This window comes from Lolium rigidum, chromosome 1 (assembly GCF_022539505.1).
Source record: "Lolium rigidum isolate FL_2022 chromosome 1, APGP_CSIRO_Lrig_0.1, whole genome shotgun sequence".
Lineage (NCBI taxonomy): Eukaryota > Viridiplantae > Streptophyta > Magnoliopsida > Poales > Poaceae > Lolium > Lolium rigidum.
In genome coordinates, this window is record NC_061508.1 from 57232801 (window position 1) to 57246569 (window position 13769).

The following is a 13769-nucleotide window of genomic DNA, read 5'->3' on the forward strand; positions in this document are numbered from 1 at the left end:
ATCTCTTTTGAATGCAAACTATTTGAATTTCTGATTGGAGACGTCGTTTGGGGGACCCGGCTGGGGAGCGACGTCCTCCAAACGTGGTACGAACAAAACTCGTCCCCCAAACGCTCGATCCAGCATCATTTGGGAGACGGTTTGGGGGACGCGACTGGAGATTCTCTTATATTCATTGAAGGAGAAGCTCCACTTTTTTTTTTTAGTAAAACCATCATTCATCAAACAAAGCAGCATAAGACTGGAGAATGGCATCTGAACAACACGATGGCGAAACAAAAACTGTAGTGCAAAAGTAATAAGTTTGGTGTCCTGTGTACGAACACAAATTTCACGCGTATATGTCACGCGTATATGTCAACAGTCCATATGTGTATGCCAAGTTTCGCGTGAAATCGGTAGGTTTGGTGTCCTGTGTAAAAATGACAAGCAAAGTCTTGTGAAGAGCTTATATTTAGCACCAAATTTTAACTTTTTTACACATGACACAAAAAGTATCGATTTTTCGTGAAACGACTTTGCAAACACATAGAACATCAAGATGTATCCGTAACATTTTTTATCAGATTTTTTTGACATTATATAATATGTTGAAATTTAATTTTAAAAACCAGGTGCATGTGCTCCCGGGAGCAGAAACAGCATGTCCTTTATTTAGCGTCTTTGTTTTTATTTGCAAAAGAGGCCTAATAATTGTCTGGTGAAACGAGAAAGCTGAAGGAAAGATAAGGTTTTTGGGCCAGCCCAGCCACACACCATCACCCTGAACTCCCGAGCTCGTCTCGTACTATCCTCCCCGCCTTACCTTGCCGGCGTCGCCTGCTCCTTCCACCCCGCCGCCCTCATGCTAATCCCGGCGCGCCGTCTCGCTTCTTCTGCTACCATCCCAGCCGTCTACCCACACATCTTCCCTGCGCCGCGCTCTCTCGGACTCCGGCGACAGCATGGTCGAGGGGCGCCGGCGAGGAGGACGTCAGCGACACCCGTGGTGCGCTGCTCGGGTTCCCTGCCTGTAGCGAATCCCGCAACGGTGTTAGGTACAGATAGTTCACACGAGTGGAGCGGGGACACGATACGCCGACGTTTCCTCGATTTTTATGCTGCCCGTGGCCACAAGATCCTGCCGAGCTCGTCCCTCGTGCCCGATGACCCGACTGTGTTCCTCACCATTGCTGGCATGCTTCAGTTCAAGCCGATATTTCTCGGAAAGGTACGTCAGCATTGCGCCAATCATTTCTGAAATCCTGGCAGCCTCGTTTTGTTTAGGGCCTGTTCGGTTCGTGCCATTCCAGAAGGGCAGGAATAGGAAAATGTAGGAATTGCATGTCATGACAAGATCCTCCCCGATCTCAAAAACATGTAATTGAAGTTGTTTCATGTTAGGTGTTTGCTATAGTTGTCATAGACGCGATGCAAAAATTGGATTCAACAGATATTTTCTTTCGATCTGCATACAAAATAGTCCATATGATTTTTTTTCTGTGTCATCGGTATTGCCATTAGGGCACTGCGTTGTTGCAGATGGTAGGTGTAATTGGTATCTTCATGATATTAATATATTCCCTTTGTAAAAAAAATCCATATGAAAATTTCTTGTAGTTTAAATCCTACAAGTCAGAGACGTGAAAAAATCCCAAGGAATAGAAACCTGAAAATTTCCTATATATATCAGAGGCCATATGTTTAGACAATCCATGAGCACAATTCTTATCATTATTTGTTGTCTATAATAATATTGATGTCTATAGTTGAGTTTAGTTTTTAGTTGTTGCCTTCTCAGTAACAGGGAAGGAACTTCATTGTTGTATCTAGATCATGTGAATGCACACCATATTGCAGCTTTTGCCTTTTTGTTTTACTACATGAAGAAGTCCCTGTATTGCTACTATAGGAACCTAGGCGTGTACCATGTGCCACTACCTCCCAGAAATGCATAAGAACAAATGACATTGAGAATGTGGGGCGAACATCCCGGCATCAAACCTTCTTTGAGATGCTTGGGAACTTCAGTTTTGGCGATTACTTCAAGAAGGATGCAATCAAATGGGCATGGGAGCTGACTACCAAGGAGTATGAACAATTTCCTTTATTCTACATGCATCATGATCTCGATGATGGTAAACTTTAAGTTGTTCATCTGAAAAAGATTGCCATGTCTCTGCTTGCTACATAGAGATGTTCACGCATGTCAAATGGCTTATTATGTCACATATGAGCTTTGTACTGTCCAAATTGATTTACTTTGTCAAGCTTCTTAAACTGCTCTTATTTTACCTTAATGATGTTACTTGCATTTTGAGCATTACTTTAGGAAAAAGAATCCAGTTTACTCCACTGGGGTGTCAATGATGTGCAGTTAGCCCCCTTCACTTTTCTGGTCCACTTAACCCCTGCCACTTGTAGTACACTAGCACTGGGCCACTTTACTTCCCAATGCTGGTTTTTGCACCATGACATCATACGTGGATGCTAATATCATCTTCTACCCGCTTTGCGCTCAGTATGGGTTGATTAGTTGGACACACTTACCATGCTGTAGAAAATGATGTCAGCCTACTACTCCAAAACCAGTCTGGTGGGGATGAAATGATCTGGTATTAGTCTCAAAAGTTTTAAGTGGACAAAAATAGTCCAGGGGGATCGGTTGAATATGTGTGCTACTTCAGAGGAAAGTGGAATGTTTCCTTAATTGTATGGCATCTTTTGGACATGCTTTGAGGTGCCACACAACAGTATTCCTGCAATTCTTTTTCATGTGTGCCTGTTTAGCATTCATTCTGTTTGTGAACTTTGTTTAGGTATGGATTGCCCCCAGAAAGACTGTGGATTAGTGTATTTGAAGATGACGATGAGGCATTTTCCATTTGGCTCAGTGAGGTCAGTTGTCTAAACTGAATATTTCAGCGGTTTTGCATTTCTTCTCTGTTGTCTGTTCCCGCAATGATGGATTATGTAGTACATTTAATGATGTCTCAATGTTAATGCTCGCCTCTTCCGCTAAGACTTGACGAGATATATTCGCAAACAAAAAAACTTTAAGATCACTAACAAAAGTATGCATGTTTCCGTAACAACTCAACTTAATCAAAAAGAGAGTAGAGATTCCATGTAATAAATTTATGATTCCTCAGTAGTTGTTTTGGATTTAACTTGCGCATTTTATTAAGAAGTGCAGGGATTGTGTTAGTATTCGGTTAAGCTTATAGTAACAGATTTCTTCCTGCTTATTTTATCAAGGTTGGTGTACCAAAGGAACGTATAAAACGGATGGGCGAGGATGATAACTTTTGGACTAGCGGTGCTACTGGACCTTGTGGACCCTGCTCTGAAATGTATTATGACTTCCATCCGGAGAGAGGATCATTGAACGCGGTATGGAAAGATTCTCTGGTATAGGTGGTTAAATGTTAGGTATTTGATATTTTGTTTGAGGTTCTCCAGTAACTGAAATTAGTGATGTTCATATAGTTCTGTGCAGGATTTGAATGATGATAGTCGATTCATTGAATTCTATAATCTTGTCTTCATGCAATACAACAAAAACGATGATGGATCTCTAGAACCATTGAAACAAAAGAACATTGATACAGGCATGGGGCTTGAGCGTATGGCGCGCATTCTTCAAAATGTAATGCTTCTCAGTTATTCAAATGATTTATAACATTGTTATTTGTCTTGAGCAATTGTCTAACTTGGATTAACTGTTACCACAGGTACCAAACAATTACGAGACAGACTTGATTTTCCCAATTATAGAAAAGGCAGCAAGCATGGCGCTGGTTTCCTACAGCACAGCTGATGATGCTATGACGACAAATCTTAAAGTGAATAAATCTGAATCCCCTATTTCATGATAAATTCGTTGGATAGACATAACCTTTGGAATTTTCTCTTTTGCTAGATAATTGGTGATCACATGAGGGCGGTTGTTTATCTCATATCAGATGGGGTTATCCCCTCAAATATTGGGAGAGGATATGTTGTTCGAAGGCTTATAAGAAGGGTAGTCCGGACTGGTAGATTGATAGGTATGAGAGGTGATGGGCATGAAAACTCTGATGATACATTTTTACCCTCACTAGCTGAGACAGTAATTAGCCTTAGCAGTGAGATAGATCCAGATGTTAAATCAAGGCGGAAATCGATTCTTGGAGAACTTCAGAGGGAAGAGCTGCGATTTGTACAGACTCTGGGAAGAGGTGAAAAGTTATTAGATGAACTTTTAGATGAGGCATTAGTAAGTGCTGCTGATAACGGAGATAAGCCATGCCTATCTGGGAAAAATGTTTTCCTTTTATATGATACATATGGCTTCCCTGTAGAGATTACAGCTGAAATAGCGAGCGAACGGGGTGTTAGTGTTGATATGAAGGGGTTTGATGTTGAAATGGAAAACCAAAGAAAACAATCTCAGGCAGCTCATAATGTTATCAAACTTTCTGTAGGAAATGAGAATGAGATTGTCAAAAGTATCCCTGATACAGAGTTCTTGGGATATGAATCTCTTTTCGCAACTGCTGTTGTTAAAGGTCTTTTAATTAATGGAAACCCAGTAGAAAATGTTTCAGAAGGTTCTGATGTGGAAATACTATTAGACCGAACACCATTCTATGCTGAATCGGGTGGTCAAATTGGAGATAATGGTTTCCTGTATGCTTATGAAGAGGAAGGTGGAGAACAAAATGCAGTAATAGAAATCAAAGACGTCCAAAAATCCCTCGGAAATATCTTTGTTCACAAAGCCACTATTAAACAGGGTTCAGTCGAGGTTGGAAAGAAAATTGATGCTGCGGTTGATGGAAAACTGAGGCAGGGAGCCAAGGTATGGTACTGCAAGTCTTTTTATGTTTTCACGCATTTTATGAATATTTAATTGTTATTAGGGCATCTGTGTGTTTTTGGTGGCTGGCATTTTAATGTTCCATTGGTTATTTTATTTATGTGAAGTTTGTGTTAACTAGATGTTTGTAATTATTTCATGAGCTTCAACAAATTTCATCTCGGCACCTCTACAGGCTTTAAATAAGAAAGAAGGAATATTTGCTTCGGATAGTTATCTCATTTTTGGTGTCAGCTGCTTAGCATACATTCCCATAAAATGTCTGATTGCCTGCAAAGATGTTTCTGATAACTGACATTAATATCAGTAAGAGCAAATAAACTCCCTTTTACTTTAATTATCTGGTGTTTTGTTAGCATTTTGGAACATGATGCTGGTGCCTTGAAACAAAATGTTTGGCCTTAGCAAATGCTTGTTTAGGAAGTTACCAGTTGCATCTTGCACCTTTTGCTTTAACACCTCTATTAATGTTCTCTTCTTTAACTTCTTTGTGTTTCTTTGTCTAGGTTCATCATACTGCTACACATCTACTACAGTCAGCTCTTAAAAGTGTCATTGGTTCAGAGACATCACAGGCGGGATCCCTTGTGGCTTTTGACCGTCTCCGATTTGACTTTAGTTTCCACCGGCCTCTTTCAGAAGAGGAACTACTGGAAATTGAATCACTGGTGAACCAGTGGATTAGCAATGCAACACATCTTGAGACAAATGTGATGGCTCTGCAAGATGCAAAAAATGCTGGTGCCACTGCTATGTTTGGAGAAAAATATGGCGAACAGGTTAGTATCTAAAAAGCACTACAGCACTAGAAATTATGATATTACAGAAACATGGCTGCAAAGTCATATGATATAACAGACGGATGTTTAAATTTGTCCTCAATTCTGTTAGGTCAGAGTCGTAGAGGTCCCTGGGGTGTCGATGGAACTGTGTGGTGGAACTCATGTCAATAATACAGCTGAGATTCGTGGATTCAGGATAATCTCAGAACAGGGAATAGCTTCCGGAATCAGAAGGATTGAGGCAGTTGCAGGTGATGCATTTGTTGAGTATGTTTGTTCTCGTGACAACTATATGCGGCACTTATGCTCGTCACTTAAGGTATGGTGCTACTCACTGAGCAAATTTGCTCTATTCCTTGATGTGCCATATTTGCCTTGAGGAGTGCAATATGTGCATCTGATGGTCTTTGTCTCTTGTTCAAATGGATTTAGCATCATTCGTCTCTGTTGATCTGTTAGAAATATACATACTGCATTAGGTTAGGTTGATGTGCAGATTTTCAATTCAAACATCAATCCACTTGCAGCTGGGAATTAGTAGCAAAGTATTTCAAATCTCACAGGGCACCTTTCTCCTGTCAAGGTCGTACAAGGTTCATAACATTTTTATTTCGAAGCTAACACGGTAGTTTAATTTAATATAAAATAGGAAGAAACTTGCTTGTCTTGAACATAAATAGTTATCTGTAGATCACTTGACTAGATGATTCATGCTCATTACAACTTACATTCAATACCTTGTCCAATGTGGGTAGTGTCACTAAAAGTGCAAGAGCAAGTTACATTCTGCTGACTTGCCATTCAAATTTTCCTTGCATGTGTGATCGATATTTCAAAATATTTTTCGGATGAATCATTACATCTTTATACTATGTAACTTACTTTTTCAGGTTAAAGCAGAAGATGTCAACAGTAGAGTAGAGACAGTTCTTGAAGAACTAAGAACAACCAGAAATGAAGTATCATCTCTACGCAGTAAAATTGCAGTGCTGAAAGCAGCAACTCTTGCAAGTAAAGCTGCAATAATTGAACCTCAGAATGTCAGGTACTTGCTTCAGCTGTTGCCATTCTTATGCATCACATTACTGTCTGTCTGGTCTTTAACAAAATATACAAGTGCTTTGTGCTTATTCACATTTTATACCAAAACCTGTGTCCTGTAGGATCTTAGTTGAAAACATGGGTGATGTGGATGCTGATGGGCTGAAAAGCGCCGCGGAGCATCTCGTGGGAGCCCTGCAAGACCCTGCCGCGGTGATTTTAGGTTCATGTCCAGGAGAAGGTAAGGTCAGCCTGGTCGCCGCCTTCAGTCCTGGAGTCGTAAAAATGGGAATTCAGGCAGGCAAGTTCGTGGGTGGAATAGCCAAACTTTGTGGTGGAGGTGGTGGCGGCAAACCGAACTTTGCCCAGGCTGGTGGTCGGAAGCCAGAGAACTTACCAGATGCCCTTGAGAAGGCTAGAGCTGAGATTGTTTCTTCAATATCTTCAAAATCCAGCTGATCTTCCACTCCATACTTGGTAGAACCATTTACATACATAGGGAATAGAGCATATCATCACAAGAAAATGTAATTTGTTCCCCTTTTCCTGGGTCTGTATTCGTTTCCTTTGGTCACCAAGAGTCCAAGGCAGATACATTTTTGGATCTTTATTTGATTGCTTCTGAGTTATGTACGTACCATGGAAAGTGAAGGTTCATTTTAATCACCTGTAGCTTGTAGAACAACAATTTGACATATATGTATATAGACTTGGGGCCAGATTTGGAATGTACGAACTGCAAAATGCAGGCGCTACATGAAATGGAAGTAAATTGATCGTTCCAATTGGCGGTTCGCAAGCTCCATAAGGGAAGTACATGAATACAGAGACTTGCATTGCTTAATGGATAAAGAAAAAAAAAGTGGGACTATATCACCTGCTTGTTTTTTTTCCTTTATTATAAGGTTGCATCAGGATTAGAATGTTTGTTTTCTGCATTTTGTCGTCTAGCTACTTGTTTTTTAGATAAATATTATATATTTTTTCTTAAATGAATTATGATAGAGATATCCCGCCAGTTAACTAATGACTGTATTTTGTTTAAATTGGTGTATTGAAAATGAGTTGAATTGCTGAGTAAATTACACTTTCAAATTCCAGTCATTATCTGTGTTGCCGGTTGCACTGTAAAGTTTGCATTATGGGGCAATTGGTAAAACATGACACGAGAAACTTTGGACCAAATTAAAAAGGTTTGGTAAAAACACTTATCGAGTGTTAAATGCTCCAATCCTCAACACAATCCAATCCTCGCACTAAGGAGATCGCCAGCTAGCCATAGCCACAAGTGTATCTGATCCCCTTGGGGCTCTCCATGCACCAATGGCATTGCAACAACAGATTTCTTTCGGTGTTCTTGTCCCTCTCGTCAGCTTACACCGGTAGATGGCCCTGCTCTCTATGCTGCCTTAAATAGCCCACTCCTTCTGTTCAGTTCTCTCAAGCCATCTCTACAACAACAACAACAACAACAACAACAACTCCAGTCTTAGCAGCGCAATGGTGGCGATCACTATGTCCCTCTCTTCCTCGGCATTCACCGGTAAGGCGGTGAAGAATGTGCACGCCACGGCTCTCTTCGGCGAGGCTCGTGTCACCATGCGCAAGGCCGCGGCGAAGGCAAAACCAGCTGCCTCGAGCAGTCCATGGTATGGCGCGGATCGTGTGCTCTATCTTGGCCCACTATCCGGCGAGCCCCCAAGCTACTTGACAGGTGAGTTCCCCGGTGATTATGGGTGGGATACCGCTGGGCTCTCGGCCGACCCCGAGACCTTCGCCAAGAACCGCGAACTGGAGGTGATCCACTCTCGGTGGGCCATGCTCGGCGCGCTCGGCTGCGTCTTTCCTGAGTTGCTCGCCCGCAATGGAGTCAAGTTTGGCGAGGCCGTTTGGTTCAAGGCCGGCTCCCAAATCTTCAGTGAGGGCGGCCTCGACTATCTTGGCAACCCTAGTCTCGTCCACGCTCAGAGTATCCTGGCCATCTGGGCTGTCCAAGTTGTGCTCATGGGTGCCGTCGAGGGGTTCCGCATTGCTGGTGGCCCACTCGGTGAGATTGTCGACCCACTTTACCCTGGAGGCAGCTTTGACCCACTGGGCCTAGCCGACGATCCCGAGGCATTCGCGGAGCTCAAGGTGAAGGAGCTCAAAAACGGCCGCCTCGCTATGTTCTCCATGTTCGGCTTCTTTGTGCAGGCCATCGTTACCGGTAAGGGCCCGCTCGAGAATCTCGCTGACCATATCGCCGACCCTGTTAACAACAATGCTTGGGCATTCGCCACCAATTTCGTGCCCGGAAAGTAAGGCACCGACTTTTGTTGCATAAGCTGAGCTGTCGGGTGGTGTGATGTGTAGCACTACCATGATGTAAATTACAAGGATGCGTGGAAAAGCATTGTTTGGTTCGTCCACATTGTTTCTCATGTCCTACATCTAGCTATTTTTGTGATCATCACAGTAATATTTCGACACTCTTTCAAGTATTCAACCAATGTCATCATTTGCTTCTCGAGAGGATAACTTATTCAGTCGTATACGCCTGGAAATTTTGTGGCGTTCGGGCAGCAGATATCAAAACTCTAGGTGACCTGTAGCCTGTGGGAATAATCTCAATCTTGGATGCTCAAACTTGAACGAACAAAAGTAAAGTTTACGAGGTTTATTATTTTATTTTCAATAAAAGTGTGTGTTTTCGAAAATTGGCGTTATTCTTAAAAAAGAAGGAAATATTTGTAGTTTCCTTTCATATTGCTTCGTAGGCAACACTAGAGACATGTGGAACGGAAATTCAAAATGGAGAGCAGTTTACACACCCACCAAGGGGGTGAGAGTTAAAGGAGGAACATTTTCGAAAACTGGCGTTATTTTATCCTTAAAAAAGAAGGAAATATGTGTAGTTTCCTTTCTGTTGCTTCATAGTAGGAGAGTTAAAGGACAACAAGGAAACAGCAATGTTGCACTTGCACCTAACTTGTGGCAAAAAAAAAAAAAAGACGGTTGCATGCCACTTGTATTTGGGATCATATGGGTGAGAGTACAATCAATCTTTTTTTTTTGCGAATTCGACTAAAATCAGTCTATATACGGTACTAATGCTTTTCTCTATGGTAGTAGGGTACAGTTTGGTCACACATATTCTATGATGTGATATTTCACCAACAATAATGTTCCCAATTTAAGTTATAAATTCGATGATCAAAACCTGCGTTTTTCAAACAAATGGACTACGCGCCTCATCGGCCACAATAAACTGCATAGACCACCAACTATTGATGTCTTTGTTGCAACTTGCAAGAACTACTCAATTTGCCCGTTCTCTTTTGCACAAACAATTATTTGTGTAATAATGTGTTACGCATATGTCTAAATCTCTATTAAGTTCGTTAATAGTAGATCTGGTGACAGGGACCACGAGTCAGAGATGATGTGGCCAATCGAACAAAAAGGGATAAAACTTTCAAATGGCTGATTCAAATTGTCTCAAATTTCCCATATTAGTTACTTTATATTGTTTCAGTTACAACATCTCTTTCATGTTTTTGAAAATTTTGAAAAAAACACTACATAATAACACGTGGATGACACATCATCGTTGCCTCGTGGATACCACTCACCAGATTTGCGGTAATCAGCTTAATCTTAGATTTATACCTGTGTGCAAAGGAATAGGTAAAAGGAGTAATTGTCTAGCAATATCAGTTATAGCCGTTGGTTCCTGCAATTTCCTCCGCGAGCCACTCATGCGGCTCATGGTTCTACTACTATAAACACCTCCTCATCCACTTCTCTCTACTCTACCGATGTCGACCAGCACGTGGCGGCGGCATGTGTCTCTACCTTGACCATGAGGGCAGTGATATTTGGAAGTGGATACATGTGGTGTAGTTTTCCTTGTTGTAGATGTGGCTATGATTTCCTCAATTGTCACATCTCCATCATAACGATCATATATTTGCTTCGCCTTCGGTCATTGACCGCTACTCTAATGAGGCCTTGAAGCGATTTCTAAATGCGTGTTGGCTCGATGGCACATCGTAGTCACCACTGACCACTCAGCTGTCACTCAGCCTCGGCACGCAGGTGCAGTCGGTGTGGCTGAGCCTCGGCGAGCGCATGATGGCTCCAACGCTGGGTTTCTATCATGTCTGCGGTATATCAACCAGCATCACGTTGCCCACATCATTTTGGCATGGTGCACCATAGCACGGCCTCCGAGAGTCCATCGTGTCCGTCCTCCGCACGTCTCTTCATGTACTTTCTCCATCTGTAAGCTATTAGGGCCGCGCAATCGGTGGCGAGGACGCTGCGGTGGGCAGAAACAGATGGCACGGCGATTTCGGATTAATATTAACATATTATAGAACCGTTCTATCCAAAAATTGCCTATTAGTCCTGGTCCAAAACTCACACAATCAATTTTAACCGTTAGATTAATTAAGGAATTCCCTCAATTATATACTACCGGCTAAAATGTGTAGCGCAATGCAGTGCACCGTAATATGGAGTAGTAAGTTGACTACGTTGGCACCATGTATCCTCACTGGAAGTTTGATGTTACTTATTTAAAGTTGGGTGTCTAAAAACCATCGTCCGACTGGCAAAAGGGGAAAGGGTTCCCCTTTACGGCAGTAGCGATGTTGGGCTGGCGAGCGACCATGCCATGGTGGTCATGTTCATCCGTGGGGGCTGGTTGTGCCCTCTTCCGTCGTTTCTTCTTCGCTGCGTGTTCTTCCTGCAGCTTCAGTTTGATGTGGTGGGTGCTCTGGCGATGGTGGTGGTCTCGGTGATGCTCCCTGCCGTCTCTGATGGCGTTCCCTTTGGCACTCTAGCTCCATCTTTTCCGCTTTGTTCTTGGGGGAACTCCTCCGCCTCCCGACGGTACGGTGCCCTTCGATCTAGGGCGAGGGACAAGGGGTCCCTTTCCGGAGGTGGAGACGGTGGAGGTTTGATCTAGTTTTGCCTAGTGGGTGCGGACGACGACATGGTCCGGTAGCCTCCCCAAGCTCTCGCTGCCTTCCTGGTGCTCTCCTCGATGTCTAGCTGTGGTGTGGGCATCCCAAGTGTTGTTCATGTTTCGATCTTTAGTTTGCTTGTGTTGCCTGGTCCTTTGTGCTGTCTGTAAGCACGTTTGTATCTGCCGTTGTTGGCTTTATTAATTTAAAGCTGGGCTAAGGTCTTACCTCTAAAAAAAAAAAACCATCGTCCGCATGGTATAAACATCATAGTGAATTAGTAGTTATTTTGTATTTTTTATGATTTGCTACCTATTTTTATAGGTTAAATAATATTTCTGTGAAGGGAAAACATGATAGAGATACTCAATTACCTAGTAATTGCGGTGCTGTCATTTTGTTTTATTAGGAAGTAAATTAAATCATAGAATATTTTGCACATCCGACATTCGTCCAACTAGCTAGTTGCACTTCGCACCATTGTATGCCCAAACCATGCACATAAAAGCGGTTTAGGTACGTGTTTATAATTTCATATATGCTTTGATCAGGTTGACATTATTTAGTTTTAGAAAAATCATAAATCACCTTAATAACATTTTTGTGCTAGTACAACACGCGAAAAAAAAATCAAGATCGATATTGCATCAACATAAACCAATCACCTACCCATAGCCACAAGTGTATCTGATCCTCATGGGGCTCACGCTGCACCAATGGCAGCACAACAACCGATTTCCTTCTCTGTCCCTCTCCATCGTGCCAGTCGTACACCAGAAAATCTTCTAGCGGCCTTTGCTTGCTACAGTAGTTGCTATGCTGCCTTAAATAGCTCCCTTCTGCTATGCTCTTTCAAACCATCTCATACTCAAGCCTCGCTCTCTGAGAACCTACAGGACACAACTCAGGTGTTTAGCAGAGCAATGGCGGCCACCAATATGTCCCTCGCCTCAGCCCTTGCCGGCAAGGCAGTGAAGAACATGATGAATATCCAGGCAGCTTGGTACACTAGGATAACCCGTGATATGATGATTAAGTTTAAGAATGTACTAGTATTTTATCATAGTATTGTTATTAGGAAATAATGAAGCCAGATCATGTGGTGGGCCAATTAGGATTTTCAGTGTGTCTGTTTGACTTGGGCCTGTCCAAGTCAACTAGGTTAGGCCCAATAGGGGCTGGCCGACCACCTCTCCCTCATATAAGGGGATGGTGTGGCCTAGGGTTTAGAAGGTTAGAGTTGATTTAGAATAATGTAGAACTTGAAGTTCTTATTATCACCATTCCTATGGGATCGGCGTGGGTGATGGCGTCTCGGACGTTCGTCCACTTATCCATCAATAAAGGCGTGAGAGTTCTTGAATTTGTCAAGAGCGTTCGTGCGTGCGAGAAGGTCCCCGAACTGTCGAGGGTTATCGAGCTTGGCATGTCTATCCAGCTTGAGGTTCGGTGTTCTTCGTCGAGTTGCTCGCCGGATTGGCGGTCCCCATCTTCAGGTTACGTGTATCGCACACGTGATTGGGAGAGTTATTGGATCCATTGGATCGAGGAGGTGCACCATGAAAGACCGGGCCAACGACACGTATCATCTTGGTATCAGAGCGCTAGGTTGATCACGGTGCAAATTGATTGTTGTTGGCTGTTGTTTTTCTCGATTTGGAGTGGATACCATTGGGTAATCCGTCGCCATACTGTTGGTGAAGATCGAGGAAGCCTTCGTTCATGCGGAGGAGGTGGCGGCAGCAAGGAAGAGGAAAAATTCAAGAGGAACAGGAAAATCCAGGCAGCTTTGTACACTAGGACAGCCCGTGATATGATGATTAACTCCAAGGTTATACCAGTATTTTATCATAGTATTGTTATTAGGAAATAATGTAGCCAGGTCATGTGGTGGGCCAATTAGGGTTTTAAGTGTGTCTGTTTGACTTGGGCATGTCCAAGTCTACTAGGTTAGGCCCAATAGGGGCTGGCCGGCCACCTCTCCCTCATATAAGGGGATGGTGCGGCCTAGGGTTTAGAAGCTTAAAGTTGATTCAGAATAATGTAGAACTTGAAGTTCTTATTATCACCGTTCCTATGGGATCGGTGTCGGTGACGGCGTCTCGAACGTTTGTCGAGTTATCCATCAATAAAGGCGTGAGAGTTCTTGAATCTGTC

At 42.8% G+C, this 13769-nt stretch overlaps 2 protein-coding genes across 2 annotated transcripts; both read left to right on the forward strand.

Annotated features, from left to right (window-relative positions):
- Positions 1 to 747: 747 nt before the first annotated feature.
- LOC124685384 (alanine--tRNA ligase, chloroplastic/mitochondrial-like) lies at positions 748 to 7395 on the forward strand. Its single transcript, XM_047219725.1, has 11 exons — positions 748 to 1210; positions 1892 to 2070; positions 2799 to 2877; positions 3238 to 3372; positions 3479 to 3628; positions 3714 to 3824; positions 3902 to 4822; positions 5347 to 5619; positions 5732 to 5941; positions 6513 to 6667; positions 6786 to 7395. The coding sequence occupies exons 1-11, from the start codon at positions 845 to 847 to the stop codon at positions 7120 to 7122; spliced, it is 2916 nt and encodes a 971-aa protein (XP_047075681.1). The 5' UTR covers positions 748 to 844; the 3' UTR covers positions 7123 to 7395.
- A 702-nt stretch (positions 7396 to 8097) lies between these two features.
- Positions 8098 to 9071, forward strand: LOC124685385 (chlorophyll a-b binding protein of LHCII type 1-like). Its single transcript, XM_047219726.1, has one exon. It carries the CDS (start codon positions 8164 to 8166, stop codon positions 8962 to 8964), a length of 801 nt encoding a protein of 266 aa, XP_047075682.1. The 5' UTR covers positions 8098 to 8163; the 3' UTR covers positions 8965 to 9071.
- The last annotated feature ends 4698 nt before the right edge of the window (positions 9072 to 13769 follow it).